The sequence below is a fragment of the Neofelis nebulosa genome, chromosome 17 (genome assembly GCF_028018385.1).
Source record: "Neofelis nebulosa isolate mNeoNeb1 chromosome 17, mNeoNeb1.pri, whole genome shotgun sequence".
Taxonomy (NCBI): domain Eukaryota; kingdom Metazoa; phylum Chordata; class Mammalia; order Carnivora; family Felidae; genus Neofelis; species Neofelis nebulosa.
This window is the reverse complement of record NC_080798.1, coordinates 11,793,522-11,804,514: the sequence shown is the minus strand read 5'-3', so window position 1 is coordinate 11,804,514 and position 10,993 is coordinate 11,793,522. Positions and strand designations below refer to the sequence as shown.

The window sequence follows — 10,993 nt, the reverse complement described above, 5'->3', positions numbered from 1 at the left end:
CCCGTGTCCACTCGGAAGCAGTCGTTGGCCGGTGGAGTCGGGGTGCTGTGCCCAAGCCTTGGAGCTGAGCAGTGCGAGGTCAGTACCCCCACCAGGCCGCACGGCCTGAGGGTGGGTGCCTTCGAAGAGTTCTCGGCTCCCTCTGGGCCTGTCCCCTCAGCCCTTAGGGCCTTGGCTCAGAGGTCACACCCTTGAGCTCTGGTCACACGGGACGGGTTAAGTGCTGGTCCCCCCTCCCCAGCTGGACTGGATCAGGCACGCCGCGGGCCTGAGTGGGTGGCTACTTGGACCAGCGAGGACGTAGAAGGTGTCTGAGGAGTGCCACCTGCCTCCTCGCTGTATCACACGGGTGGGAGGGGAAAGTGTGAGCCGCAGTAGCTAAGAAACACCACGGCCCGGCTCTGGCTCCGACCCTGTATGTCCCACAGGTGCCCGTCTCTGCGCCTCAACTTCCCAGTCCCCAAGGGGCTCATCAGGTGGCCCTGGATGGCCCGTGGGCAGGTGGTCCCCGGACAGTTACTTGTTCCGGGGAGGCAGCGCTGCCCGCCCCAGCTGGCGGAAGTGCCGGCGAACCCTAATTAATCCATTACGCCAGGGGCAGAGCGCCACCCTTGGAGGGGACCAGCCTGCTGAGGTCACCGGGGACACCGCCCTCGGAAATGCCTGCAAAGGGGCAGGCTAGGGTGTGGGGACAAGGACCTGGATCCCCCGAGGCCTCTCGGCGCTCCCTGTTGCCTGAGTCAACCCGGCACGTCCGTCCTTCTGCCCTGCCTCAGTGGCCTCACCCACCGCCCCCACGCCCTCTCCTGCTTCCCGGGATGCCAGCAATGAGGCCCCGGCAGAGGCTGCCCGACTCCCCAGGGGGTGACGTGGGCTTGGCGGGACAGGGCAGGCCTAAGCCAGGGAGACCAGGACATGAAGACCCACCGGGGCTTTCACATCTCCATTTATTGCACTTGAACCCGGGCCGCTTCTTCACTGGTCCTCCGGCGCCAGCTCTCAGACGCCGGCACCGACAACGCTGCGCCTGCCTACAGCTCTCTCCGGCTCACAGCTTCGCCTGGGGGTGGGGGGCGGGGTGGCCACCGGAGGCCTCATCCCAGCCCGGCTGAACCCCTCACACCCCGATCTGGGGGGCGGGAGGAGCCGTTGCCTCCCGGGGCTCCCGGGGCACCCACTCGAGGCCCGTCCCGGGCCGTGGTTTGCCCCCGTGCGCCCGGTCCCGTGGGCGGTGGGCCTCGCCGGCGTGCCCGGGGTCGTGCCCGGCGCCCTGCCCTGCCCCCAACGCCCCGGGCGCGTGGCCGGCTCCGTTGGCGGCGTGGGCCGGGGACCCGGGCGCGCTGGGCGGCTTGAGCGCGCTGACCGCCCGGATGAGGCCCATGCGGCGGCGGATGGAGTGGTCCAGGTTGACGGTGCAGCGCAGCAGGCTCTGCGCCTCGGCCACGGTGAAGGGGAAGTCGGCGCCCAGGAAGCGCTCGAAAAGCTCGGGGTCGCCGTCCAAGTCCAGCACGTTCTGCAACGCCTTGGTCATGGCGTGCAGCTCGCGGCTGTTGTCGCAGAACACGTCCCAGAGGCGCGCGCGGGCCTCGGGCGCGCCCCCCGCCTGCTGCCGGTCCTCCAGGCACTGCAGCGCCCAGCTGAGGCGGCACGGCCACTGGTTGGCGAGCACGACCCACGCCACGGCCTGGCGCGGCGTGGGGCCCGCGAAGTCCCCGTCCTGCTGCTGCAGCAGGCGCACGGTGATGGGCACGGTGTTGACGATACGCCGCATGGACACCACGTTGTCGGGCACGTACTCGTACAGGCAGTCGCGCTCGTCGTGCAGGCAGAGGAGCGCCTCCTGGATGCGGCGCGCCGCCTCGGCGTCTACGCGGCTCTGCGCGCCCTGCGCGCCCGCCGGCGTCTCCACCGCCAGGAGCTGCGCGTCCTCGCCGCCTCGCCCGCGGCAGCCGGGCCGCAGCCCGCGCGTCATCTCGCGGTAGAGCAGGTCGTCGCGGCTCTGCACGGCGTCGTGCAGGAACTGCAGCTTGGTGCGGCGGCCCATGATGGGCACGGAGAAGGGCAGCGTGACCGTGCGGTTGAGGAAGAGGTAGCCGTTGTCGGCCGTGCCCTTCATGGAGCCGGCGCTCTCGAGGCACGCGGCCAGGATGCTGGGGTCCACCACCAGGATGAAGATGAAGGGCGCGTGGCTGTCGGACAGCAGCGTGTTGATGGCGTTGAGCACGCCCACCACGCGCTCCGGGTAGCACGTGTCCAGCCCGGTGACCTCGAGCACGACGCGCAGCCGGCGCCGCTGGTAGATCTCCAGGAAGCACAGGAAGTCGGTGAGCAGCTCCACCTCCTTCTTCACCTCGCACATGAAGCCCAGCTGGCTGCCGAACTTCTCGCGAGACACCAGCCGCTCGATCTTCTTGCGCTGGCTCACGAACAGGTGCTTGCCCACCGAGTACACGGCCATGAGCAGCCCCGAGCCCGACAGCGTGGTGGCCGCGCCGCCGAACACCCGGAGCAGGCTGCCGCCGGCGGCGCCGTGGCCCGGCGCGCGGGCGCCCACCGACAGGTAGAGCAGGCCCACGCCGAGGCCGAGCGCCGCCAGCAGCGCCAGCAGCGCCAGGCACACGCGGCGCCGGCAGTGCCACTCGCGCCGGCGGAAGCCCGGCGTCGTGGCCGGCTTGTTGCCCAGCACCGAGTACACGCTGAAGGGCAGCGCGCCGTAGTGGTGGCGGATGCCCTCGCACAGCGTGGTCACCAGGCCGGCCCACAGCTTGTCGGTGCCCGCGTACTGCCAGGCGCTGAAGCGGATGAAGAGGAACTTGACGTTCTTGCGCCGCAGGTGCACCTCGGTGATGACCGGCTGCAGGAACACCAGGTACCACAGCAGCCGCGGGAAGCCCCAGCCGCGCACCGCCCGCGGCTGCCACCGCACGCGCCGCAGCTCCTCGGCCTCGCGCTGCGCCGCCTCCTGCCGCATCAGCGCTGCGGGGGGGGGAGCGAGGGGAGGGCGGGCGCGGGGGACCGCGTGAGGGGCGGGGCGGGGCGGGGCGGGGCCCGGGCAGGGGGCGGGGCCCAGGAGTGGGAGGTGGAGCCAGCCCCCCCCCCCCCCCCCAACTCCCCGGACGAAAAGGAGAGGCCTGCGCCCCGGCACGGACGGGAAAAGGGCTGGGGGCGGGGCCCAAGGTCGTGGGTGGGCAGAAGCAGAGCTCCCAAGGGGGGGAGAGGACGCGAGCGGGAAGGAAGGCCCTAAGGAGTGAAGGAACGCGTGCGTGCGAGGAGCCGCGGAAGCGAAGCGCAGGGCAGCGGAGTACAGCCTTGGTCTGATTTTCCTGGCTTGGTGCTCCACCTCCTCCTCCAGGAAGCCCTCGCTGATCCCCAGGCCGGGTCAGGTGCCTCCTGGGCACCCCAACCCTACCCACTACTTGGCGGGGGGGGGGGGGGGGGGTCATCCGTCTCTGGGGACAGGTCTGTCTCCCTCTCTGGACTGTGAGGCCAGGAAGGGCAGGGCTCTGGTCGTCTTGGGCGTCCTGCGTCCCCTGGGCGCCAAGGAAGTGCCGGGGGAAGGAGTGTTTGAAGGATGGATCATGAGAGGTTGAGGGGCAGGGTTGGTCTGCTCTTGAGGTGGGTGAACGAATGAGCGGGCCTGTGTCAGTCACCTAGTACAGACCAGGAGCTCCAGAATGCTGCTTCCTTTTTCCTTCTAGCTGAATGTTTTCTCCTCCCAGGACCCTGTTTGTTGCTGTGTGACAACACAGGGGCAGAGGCCGGCTCACCGGGGCCAGGCTCGTGGAGGTGAATCTCCTCCGGCCCCTCTGGCCACCATCAGGCTGGGGTCTGGGCAAGGCTTGAACCAGGTCCGAGCTGCTGCGGATCCTGGCCACGTGTCAGGCCCTTTGCTCACTTAACACCTATCTGTTAGGGGTCTTGTGGACACCAGGCCCTGCCCGGGCCACTGCTGAGAAAAGATGGGTCCGGGGGACGGGGGGGTGGGCACAGGAGGGACTTTGCGGGAGCCAGTGAGGACCCTGGGTCTTCTCCCCAGAGTGTTGGGGAACCAGGGAGGGCTTTTGAACAGGGGGAGGATGGGGCTAGATCTTTATCTTTAAAAAGATTCCTTGGAGCAGATCTGGCAGAAGAGGGGATGAGACTGTTGGCCGGGAGGCCAGAGAGGGGACGAGCGGGGAGCCGGGGGCAGAGGCTGCGAGCATCAGGAGGGACCTGGTTAATGCTGACTTCCGGGCCTCTGGACTGGGGCAGGCCGGGGAAGCCTGAGGCTGGGCAGGGATCAGAGGCTCCGTTTCCCCTCCTCCTCCCCCCCCCCCCCACCTCCCTCCCCCAACACACAGAGAGCCTCACCGGTGATCTTGTCCAGCATCATGTGCAGACGGCAGCCAAAGGGGGCATAGAAACCCACGGTCACAGGGACAGGCACGTGGCAGAGGGTCTTGGCCAGGCAGCTGCAGTAGACGTCATCTTCTGTCAGAATATCTGGAGGCCGGGGTGGGGGGCGGGGGAGGGTAAACTGAGTCAATGAGGCTGGCCGGGCACCACCATCCACCCATCTGCCCCCCAGAGAGCCCACCCTCAGCTCCTGCCCGCATCGGCATCCCTCTCCCCACTTCCCCCAGGTGACTCGGGTCAGACCCTCAGATGGAGACTTCTGGGGCAGTAGGCAACCCCCTCCTCTGGGTCAGATGTGTCCCTCCGGGCACCGCAGGAGGAGCTGACCCCAGACCCGCCAGGGAAAGGCCAGGAGACACCCCACCGATCCCCAGCACAGAGGCCCATGGGATTTCGGCTGACCTGGCCCTAGGTCACCAGGCCCAGCCACCAGCCCGTGATTCTCCCAGAAAAACCCCATGGGCCTCTCTCGGGACTTGAGGCTCTCAGATGCCTAAGACACCTCTCTGCAGGCTCCAGAATCTTGCGTGTCGGCTCCTGCCTGCTCTGCCAGCCTGGCCCCAGTGTGGAAGGGCCCTGACAGTCACACGCTCCTCTCAGCTTCCTGTCCATCCCTTACCCTGATCTCTCTCCCTCTCCAGGACCCCATGCCCACCAGCTCCCGTCCTGCCCCCAAGCCCAGGCAGACCCGCCTCTTGGTCCTGGCCCTGCCACCTTTCTCTGCATGACCCAGGTAGAGCGTTGCCATTGAGCGAGGCTCAGTCCCTCCTTCTGGAGGGTGGGGTGCAGAAACACCGGGCAGCGTGGATGCTACAAGGATGGGCCGGGGCGGGGTGGGGGGCGCGCTTGGTCAATGCCATGGTCTGGGGTGGCCATTTAGGGAGCAGGTTCAGGTTTAAGTCCTGGTGCATTACGGCGTCCACTTGACTGAGGGCACCCTGCCCCCCAGATCCCCCCGCCGAGTGCCACTTCTCAGCCTGGTGTTGGGGCACCAGAAAGGCAGGGTTCAGCTGTGGGCTGTGCCGGGCCAGCCTCCGGGTGGGTGCACGGTGGGCCCGTGGTGGGCCCGTGGGCTGCAGGATCCCCGCCCCCTCCCCGAGGTCAGCGCCAGGCCTGGGGGCCCAGCGGGGAGGGCAGACTCAGGACGAGGTTGGCTAAGGGGGCGGCCAGGGTGGATCTGGCCCCACTCTGCCTCCCGGCTGGGTGACCTCACCTCGTCAAGCCTCTGCTTCTGTGTGTGACATGGGCGTCACGGCCGAGAGCCGCCAGCGACGAGGGGGTGCCTGACCTGGAGCCCGAGCCCCTGCCTGGCTGTTGCTCTACTTTCAAACCAGACCCGGAACCCGGCCACGTGTCCCCATCTCCCCTGCCACCCCCTCGGTCACCCCCCTCGCCCGCTCGGACTCCGGCTTCCCATGCTCACCTCCCACAGCACACCCTCCTGTTAGATCCCAAGCCAGCTCGCGGCTCCCGCCTCCCCCTCCCCACAGCCACCAGGCTGTGGCCGCTTGTGACCCTCCCCACACACTGTCCCTGGAACGGGCCACCTCAGAGTCTGCATTTGCTGATCCTTCTGCCGCTTACTTGAGAGGACTGCCCCTTCTTTGCTCAAATCCTGCCTTCCTGAGGCCTCGCCCGATGACCCTATTCAATTTGCGAGCCCTGATGCTCCCTCTGCTCCTCTCCCAGCCCTATTCTCCCCCAGCGTGCCTGTTGTGGGGTGACACGCTTAAACTTCTCTGATTCCTCTTACGGCCCGTACCCAGCTCCCCTCCGCCGCCTAGAGATCGTGAGCTCCGTGTGAGGGGGGCAGCCTCTGCCCTGCTCCCTGCCGTCTCCCCACCCCGCTCCCCCGGAACAGAGCTGGGCACCCAGGACAGCCGTCCAGTCCCAGGATGGATGGATGGATGGATGGATCCCTCCCCTGGCCACGCTGTTCTCTCCAGCCCCCAGGCCAGTCCCTGCCTCTTGCTTCGGCTGCATGTTTGACTGTCTGCCCCACACCGGAGCTGGCCAGCAAGCTGGTGCCTGTCACCCCCTGCCCCAAGTTCTCCCTGGCCTGCCGGGCTGGGGGGAGGGCGGGCCGGAAAGAGAGAAAACAGAGCAAGGCTGTCAGCAGAGGGAGACGGCCAGGGCCCAGACCCCTGGCTGGCCCGGACGGAGGCCCCATGGACAGGGCAGGCCTGGCCTGGCAGCTTCGGATCCCGACGGGTGAAGCAGAGGCTCGGGCGGGGAGGAGCAACCCCCCCCGCCCCCCCACCAACCCCGAGACAGGGACCAGAGTGAGCGGGGAGGCGGGCAGGCTGAGGAGCAAGAGACCTGGACAGCGGGGTAGGGGGGAGAGGCGGCAGGGACGAGCCCGCAGGAGGACTGGGTAGGCACCCGAGCTGTAGGTGAAGGAACCGCAGGCTGCCGGGGCGGGCAGGGGGCGGGCATCACTGGGCCTGCTGGGCTCCAGGAGGGTGCCGGCTGCAGGGGGCGGGGCCGGGCCGCCGCTGGCCATGGCAGGTGCTGCGGTGGCAGGTGACATGGTGGGTCTGGGGGGCGGCTGGGGGGCGCTGGCCGGTTGCGTGGGGGCAGCAGCGGTTGCAGGTGGCCCGTTCTGGACCCCTGGAACGGAGCAGAGCCGCTGTCGCAGGGGGCTGGGGGGCCGGGGGCCGGGGGGGCAGCCGCTGACACCCCCCCGGTTGTTGTAGGCCAGCTGCCAGCGCACCTGTGGGGGCAGCCGGCAGGGCCCGTGGGCTGGAAGGGCCGCCGGGTCACGGCGCCACTGGTGACAGCATCCTGGAAGGAAGGAAGTGGGGGGTGACTGGGCCTGGGTCCCTGAGCCCTGGCGGGCACTGGAACCAGGTCGAGTCTTCAAGTGGAGGCCGGGGCTGGTCCTTCCTCTGAGGCCCCGGAGAAATCAGAGAAAATGAGGAGGGGGTGTGGGCAAGGGAGGGGCCGGTCTCCGTGCTCTCCCGTGGGTGGGAAGAAGAGGTGCAGAGACCTGGGCTCTAGCCGGGCGAGGGGCTGGAGCGGGGACGACGACTCGGGAGTCCCTGCTGCCCCCAAAGTCCTCGGCCCCTGGGGGATGGGTCCCCAGGGCTCGGGGAGCAGAAGGGAATCCATCAGGAGCTGGCCTGGTTGGTCCAGAGGAGGCTGGAGTGGTGGGAGGTGGCCAGGACTGAGAAGAAGGGGGCGGCCTCACACCCGGGCTCCGGCAAGGCTGGTGGGAAGGGGGCTGCCCCGGGAGGCCGGGGCCGAGACCGCGCTGCCCCCGCCCCTGCCCCAGACCCCCATTCGTACCCACTCAGGGGTGGGGAGAGCTCACAATCCGGGCTGGGGGAATTCTTCCCACGCTTGGGGGAGGGGTAGGCCGGCTGGGCCTCCCCCTCTGACACCCCCATCCTGGACTCACGCTTTTGGGCTCCTTGGGGCCCACGGCCCCCACCCGCGGCCCCTTTACGCAGAAGCCTCCGTGGGGAGCAGTGGCGGCCCCTCTCCTGGGCCCTCAGGTTCTCCTTGTGTTCAGCCATCCACTCGGCGGCCTCCCCACTCACAGACCACTCTCCCTGCCGGGACGTCCCCCCAAACTGAACCCCTACCTTTATGGCGCCCCAACTCCGGGTCCAAGAAGTAGCGCTCGGCGGGGGTCCGAGAGGGCAGGGCGCCCTTGGCGAAGTGGACGGTGTAGTGTTTGTGCATGGCGGTGGGGGCCCTGCTCGGGGAAGGAGAGGGCTCAGTGCCCGCGCGGCACCCTTGGGCGTCGGCAGGAAGAGCCCACCCCCGAGACGTGACCTGGGACAGGTGAGAGATCCTGTCCCTGACACTGGGGCCCTGGGTCACCAGGGGGGCGCGGAGGTGCTCTTCAGAGTAAAAGTGAGTGGTCGCGGCAGGGGAAGGACAGCTAGACGTGAGAGAACGGGGAATGGTTATGCGGGTGCTAGGGGCTGATTTGGGGGTGCGTGAGATTTCCCAGGGCTGGTGATTGGGTGTTTGGGCGCCCCTGGGGGCTTCTAAGAGGCCAGGACAGGGGGGCTGCCGGGCAGCTGTGGGCCGGGGAAACACAGGAGCCTGGGGGTGCCGAGTAAACTCAGGGCACCACCAGGTATTGGGGGTGTGCGCTGTGGGAGGTGGCGCCTGGCGTCCTTTGAAGGGACATGTAACCGGCGTGGTGAGAGCTGGGAGCCCCGGGAGCCACCGGGTGACTGAAATTCCAGGGCCGGTACATCTAGGGCCTGAATGAGGGCGGGAGGGGAATCCTGGGGGAGCACATTACATCACGGTGGTCCAACCCGGGAAGAGACTCAGCAAACTCGGGGCGAGATGGGGCGCACAGGTTTAAACCGTAAAGAGCCGAAAGCAAAAGGGAGGGCGGGATGCTGTGGGGGGGGGGGGCGGCGGCGAAGCAGAGGGGCAGAGGAAACCGGGGTGAGGACGGGCTCAGTGAGGATTGGGGGCCCGGCGCGTGGCCCCTGCCCGCCTGCCCCCCACCTGGGGCCCCCCGTACCTGACGGCAGCCTCCGGGCCCCAGCTCCCTGCCCCGCCGAGCTGCTGTGCCAGCACGGGCCCCACTGGAGACAGGGCCCGAGCCGGGTGCCAGCCGCCCGACCGGTTTGCCCGCCCTGCCCCCGCCCCTTCCCCTGGAGTGCCCGCCCTGCCCCGGTGCTCTCTGCTCTCGAGGACTGGGGGCTGTCCTCCCGGGGGATCGGCAGACTCTGTCCGGGGAAGGAAGCCGGCCCAGGGGTTGAGAGTCGGGAACTGAGAGGAGGCCACAGTCCCGGGTTCAGATGCCAGTTCCTCCAGGGCCCAGCTGTGTGGTCTTGGGCAAGTGACTTCACCTCTCTGAGCCTCACCTTCCTCATTGCTGAGTGGGCCAGTGACAGCCAACCTCCCGTGGTTGTGAGGAGGAGTCCGCTGAGCACAGAACCTGGCACTCGGTAATGACGGCAGTGAGCACCTGTGGGCACCGGCTGACCCACTTCCCAGGCTGCCCTGGATGCCGCCCGCACTTAGCGCCCTGCCGGGAGCCGCGCGTGGTTTATGCGCTTTCCCTACAGTCAGCCCTTCTTCCTCACCACTTCCCCGGGGGCAGCCGTGAGGCCATGACAGACGACGAAACGGAGGCCCAGAGAGATGAAGTCCCTCGCCCCAGGTCACATGGAGGCAGGGTAGGGCTTTTGAAAGCAGTGGTTTGTGCTGCAGGCTCTGGGGCTCCCCTCCTGTCCGCTGGGTGGGTGGGAGGCTCCCTGCGGCTGCCTGACAAGGAGTCACGACAGGGTGATGGGGGGGGCGGGGGAGACAACCACCGAACGGTGCCCGGGACAAGGGGGTTCAGGACGAGACAGAAGGGAACCCAGATGGTCCAGCAGGCTGCCCCTCTAGGGGTTCCGCCTGGGCGACCAGAGCCATGCATCCTTTTGTCTGCTGGGGGTCAGTCCTCTCTCCTCCTCAGGTCTTCAAGCCGCTTTTCCTGGGAAGGCTTCCTCCCTGTCCTTCACCAGTTGGGGACTCTGCCCACTGCCGCCCCCAGAGGCCCAGCCAACGGGGACGGGGCGGGGGGGGGGGGGGAGAGGCGAGTATGTCTCAGTTGGGGGTGAGTCTGCAGGGGGGGAACCTCCAGGATGGGCCCAGGAGCTTCTTGAGGGCAGGACAGGGCCAATCCCCTGCCCGCCTTGCCCAGCCTGAATAACCAATTCATTCGGGAAGCATCTGCCAGGCTCTGTACTGGGCAGAGCCAGTGCCCCACAGAGGGATCCAGAGGGACCCGGGCAAAAGTGTGCTGAACAGGAGTAAATGGCACGGGCCAGAAGAAGCGTCCAGGGGTCCTCCGGGGGCTGGGGGCACAGCGAGGAACCGCTCAGAGGCCAAGCGGCTGGCTCCTGGGTGCCCAAGAGGGAGGAGAGTGGGGAGTGGGCCAGAGGTAGGGCAGCCTAGGCAGGAACAGCATGTGGGGAGTCCAGAGGCAGGCCAGGGAACAAAGAGCTTAGCCTTCTAGGCTGGGGGGCGGGGGGGGCGGGGCAGGGCAGGGGCCAGATGGGGTGTCTTCGCAGGATCCTCCAGAGGTGAAGGAGCCCCCACCCACCGGTGGTTGTTTTAAGCGAGAAGACCCTTTCTCCTCCCACTTGGGTCTCACCCCAGCCTCAGTTTACAGCTCTGAAGCAGGCAGTGGGGCCTGGGCAGAGTCCCGGTGTGTGATACCCTTGGGTGCTATGAACGTAAAGGGGGGAGGTGGTGGGGGATGGGTACCATGGCCCCGGGGGGCAGGTCGGCCAGGCTGCTGTTCTGGGTAGGACTTCCATCCGCCAGGCACATCAAGAGTGTGCGCGGGGGGTGGGAAATGAGGGCGTCTGGCCCGTCTCCTCTGGTCAGTCCTCGGTGCAGGTAGCCCCAGGCCCACCCCCGCCCACACTCCGGGTGGCCTCAGCCCCGCGCCCCGGGGAGAGGTCTGTTCTGTGCGCCCCATTGGGCAGAGGACAGCCCCAGACTTGTTGACTCTGGCAGGGCGGCCAGCGCCCGGGGCCACCCTCCCCTGCCAGGTGTGCAGGGCAGGAGGCCGTGGGCTGGGGGTGGAAGGGGCCTGCAAGGGGGGGGGGGGAGCCACACAGGGTGCTGT

At 68.2% G+C, this 10,993-nt stretch overlaps 1 protein-coding gene across 3 annotated transcripts; it reads right to left on the bottom strand.

Annotated features, from left to right (window-relative positions):
- Positions 1-930: 930 nt before the first annotated feature.
- NKPD1 (NTPase KAP family P-loop domain containing 1) lies at positions 931-8,772 on the bottom strand. Of its 3 annotated transcripts, XM_058706291.1 has the most exons (5): positions 7,983-8,025; positions 7,109-7,179; positions 6,778-7,005; positions 4,351-4,482; positions 931-2,976 (listed from the first exon to the last, which is right to left on the bottom strand). In XM_058706291.1, the coding sequence occupies exons 3-5, from the start codon at positions 6,923-6,925 to the stop codon at positions 1,118-1,120; spliced, it is 2,139 nt and encodes a 712-aa protein (XP_058562274.1). In that variant the 5' UTR covers positions 6,926-7,005; positions 7,109-7,179; positions 7,983-8,025; the 3' UTR covers positions 931-1,117. The 3 variants fall into 3 exon arrangements, with proteins under 3 accessions (XP_058562274.1, XP_058562273.1, XP_058562275.1); XM_058706290.1 differs by having other exon boundaries at positions 6,778-7,179; positions 7,983-8,772; XM_058706292.1 differs by lacking the exons at positions 6,778-7,005; positions 7,109-7,179 and having other exon boundaries at positions 7,983-8,772.
- Between the last annotated feature and the right edge of the window lie 2,221 nt (positions 8,773-10,993).

What these genes read in the sequence shown, in the direction of transcription:
- NKPD1 (XM_058706290.1), bottom strand. Translation starts at nt 8,082, where the DNA reads ATGCACAAACACTACACCGTCCACTTCGCCAAGGGCGCCCTGCCCTCT. An exon ending in GGAGTTGGGGCGCCATAAAG is followed by an intron (nt 7,180 to 7,982) that starts GTAGGGGTTCAG and finishes CCTTCCTTCCAG; the next exon opens with GATGCTGTCACCAGTGGCGC. An exon ending in TTCCTTCACCTACAGCTCGG is followed by an intron (nt 4,483 to 6,777) that starts GTGCCTACCCAG and finishes CCCGGCCTCCAG; the next exon opens with ATATTCTGACAGAAGATGAC.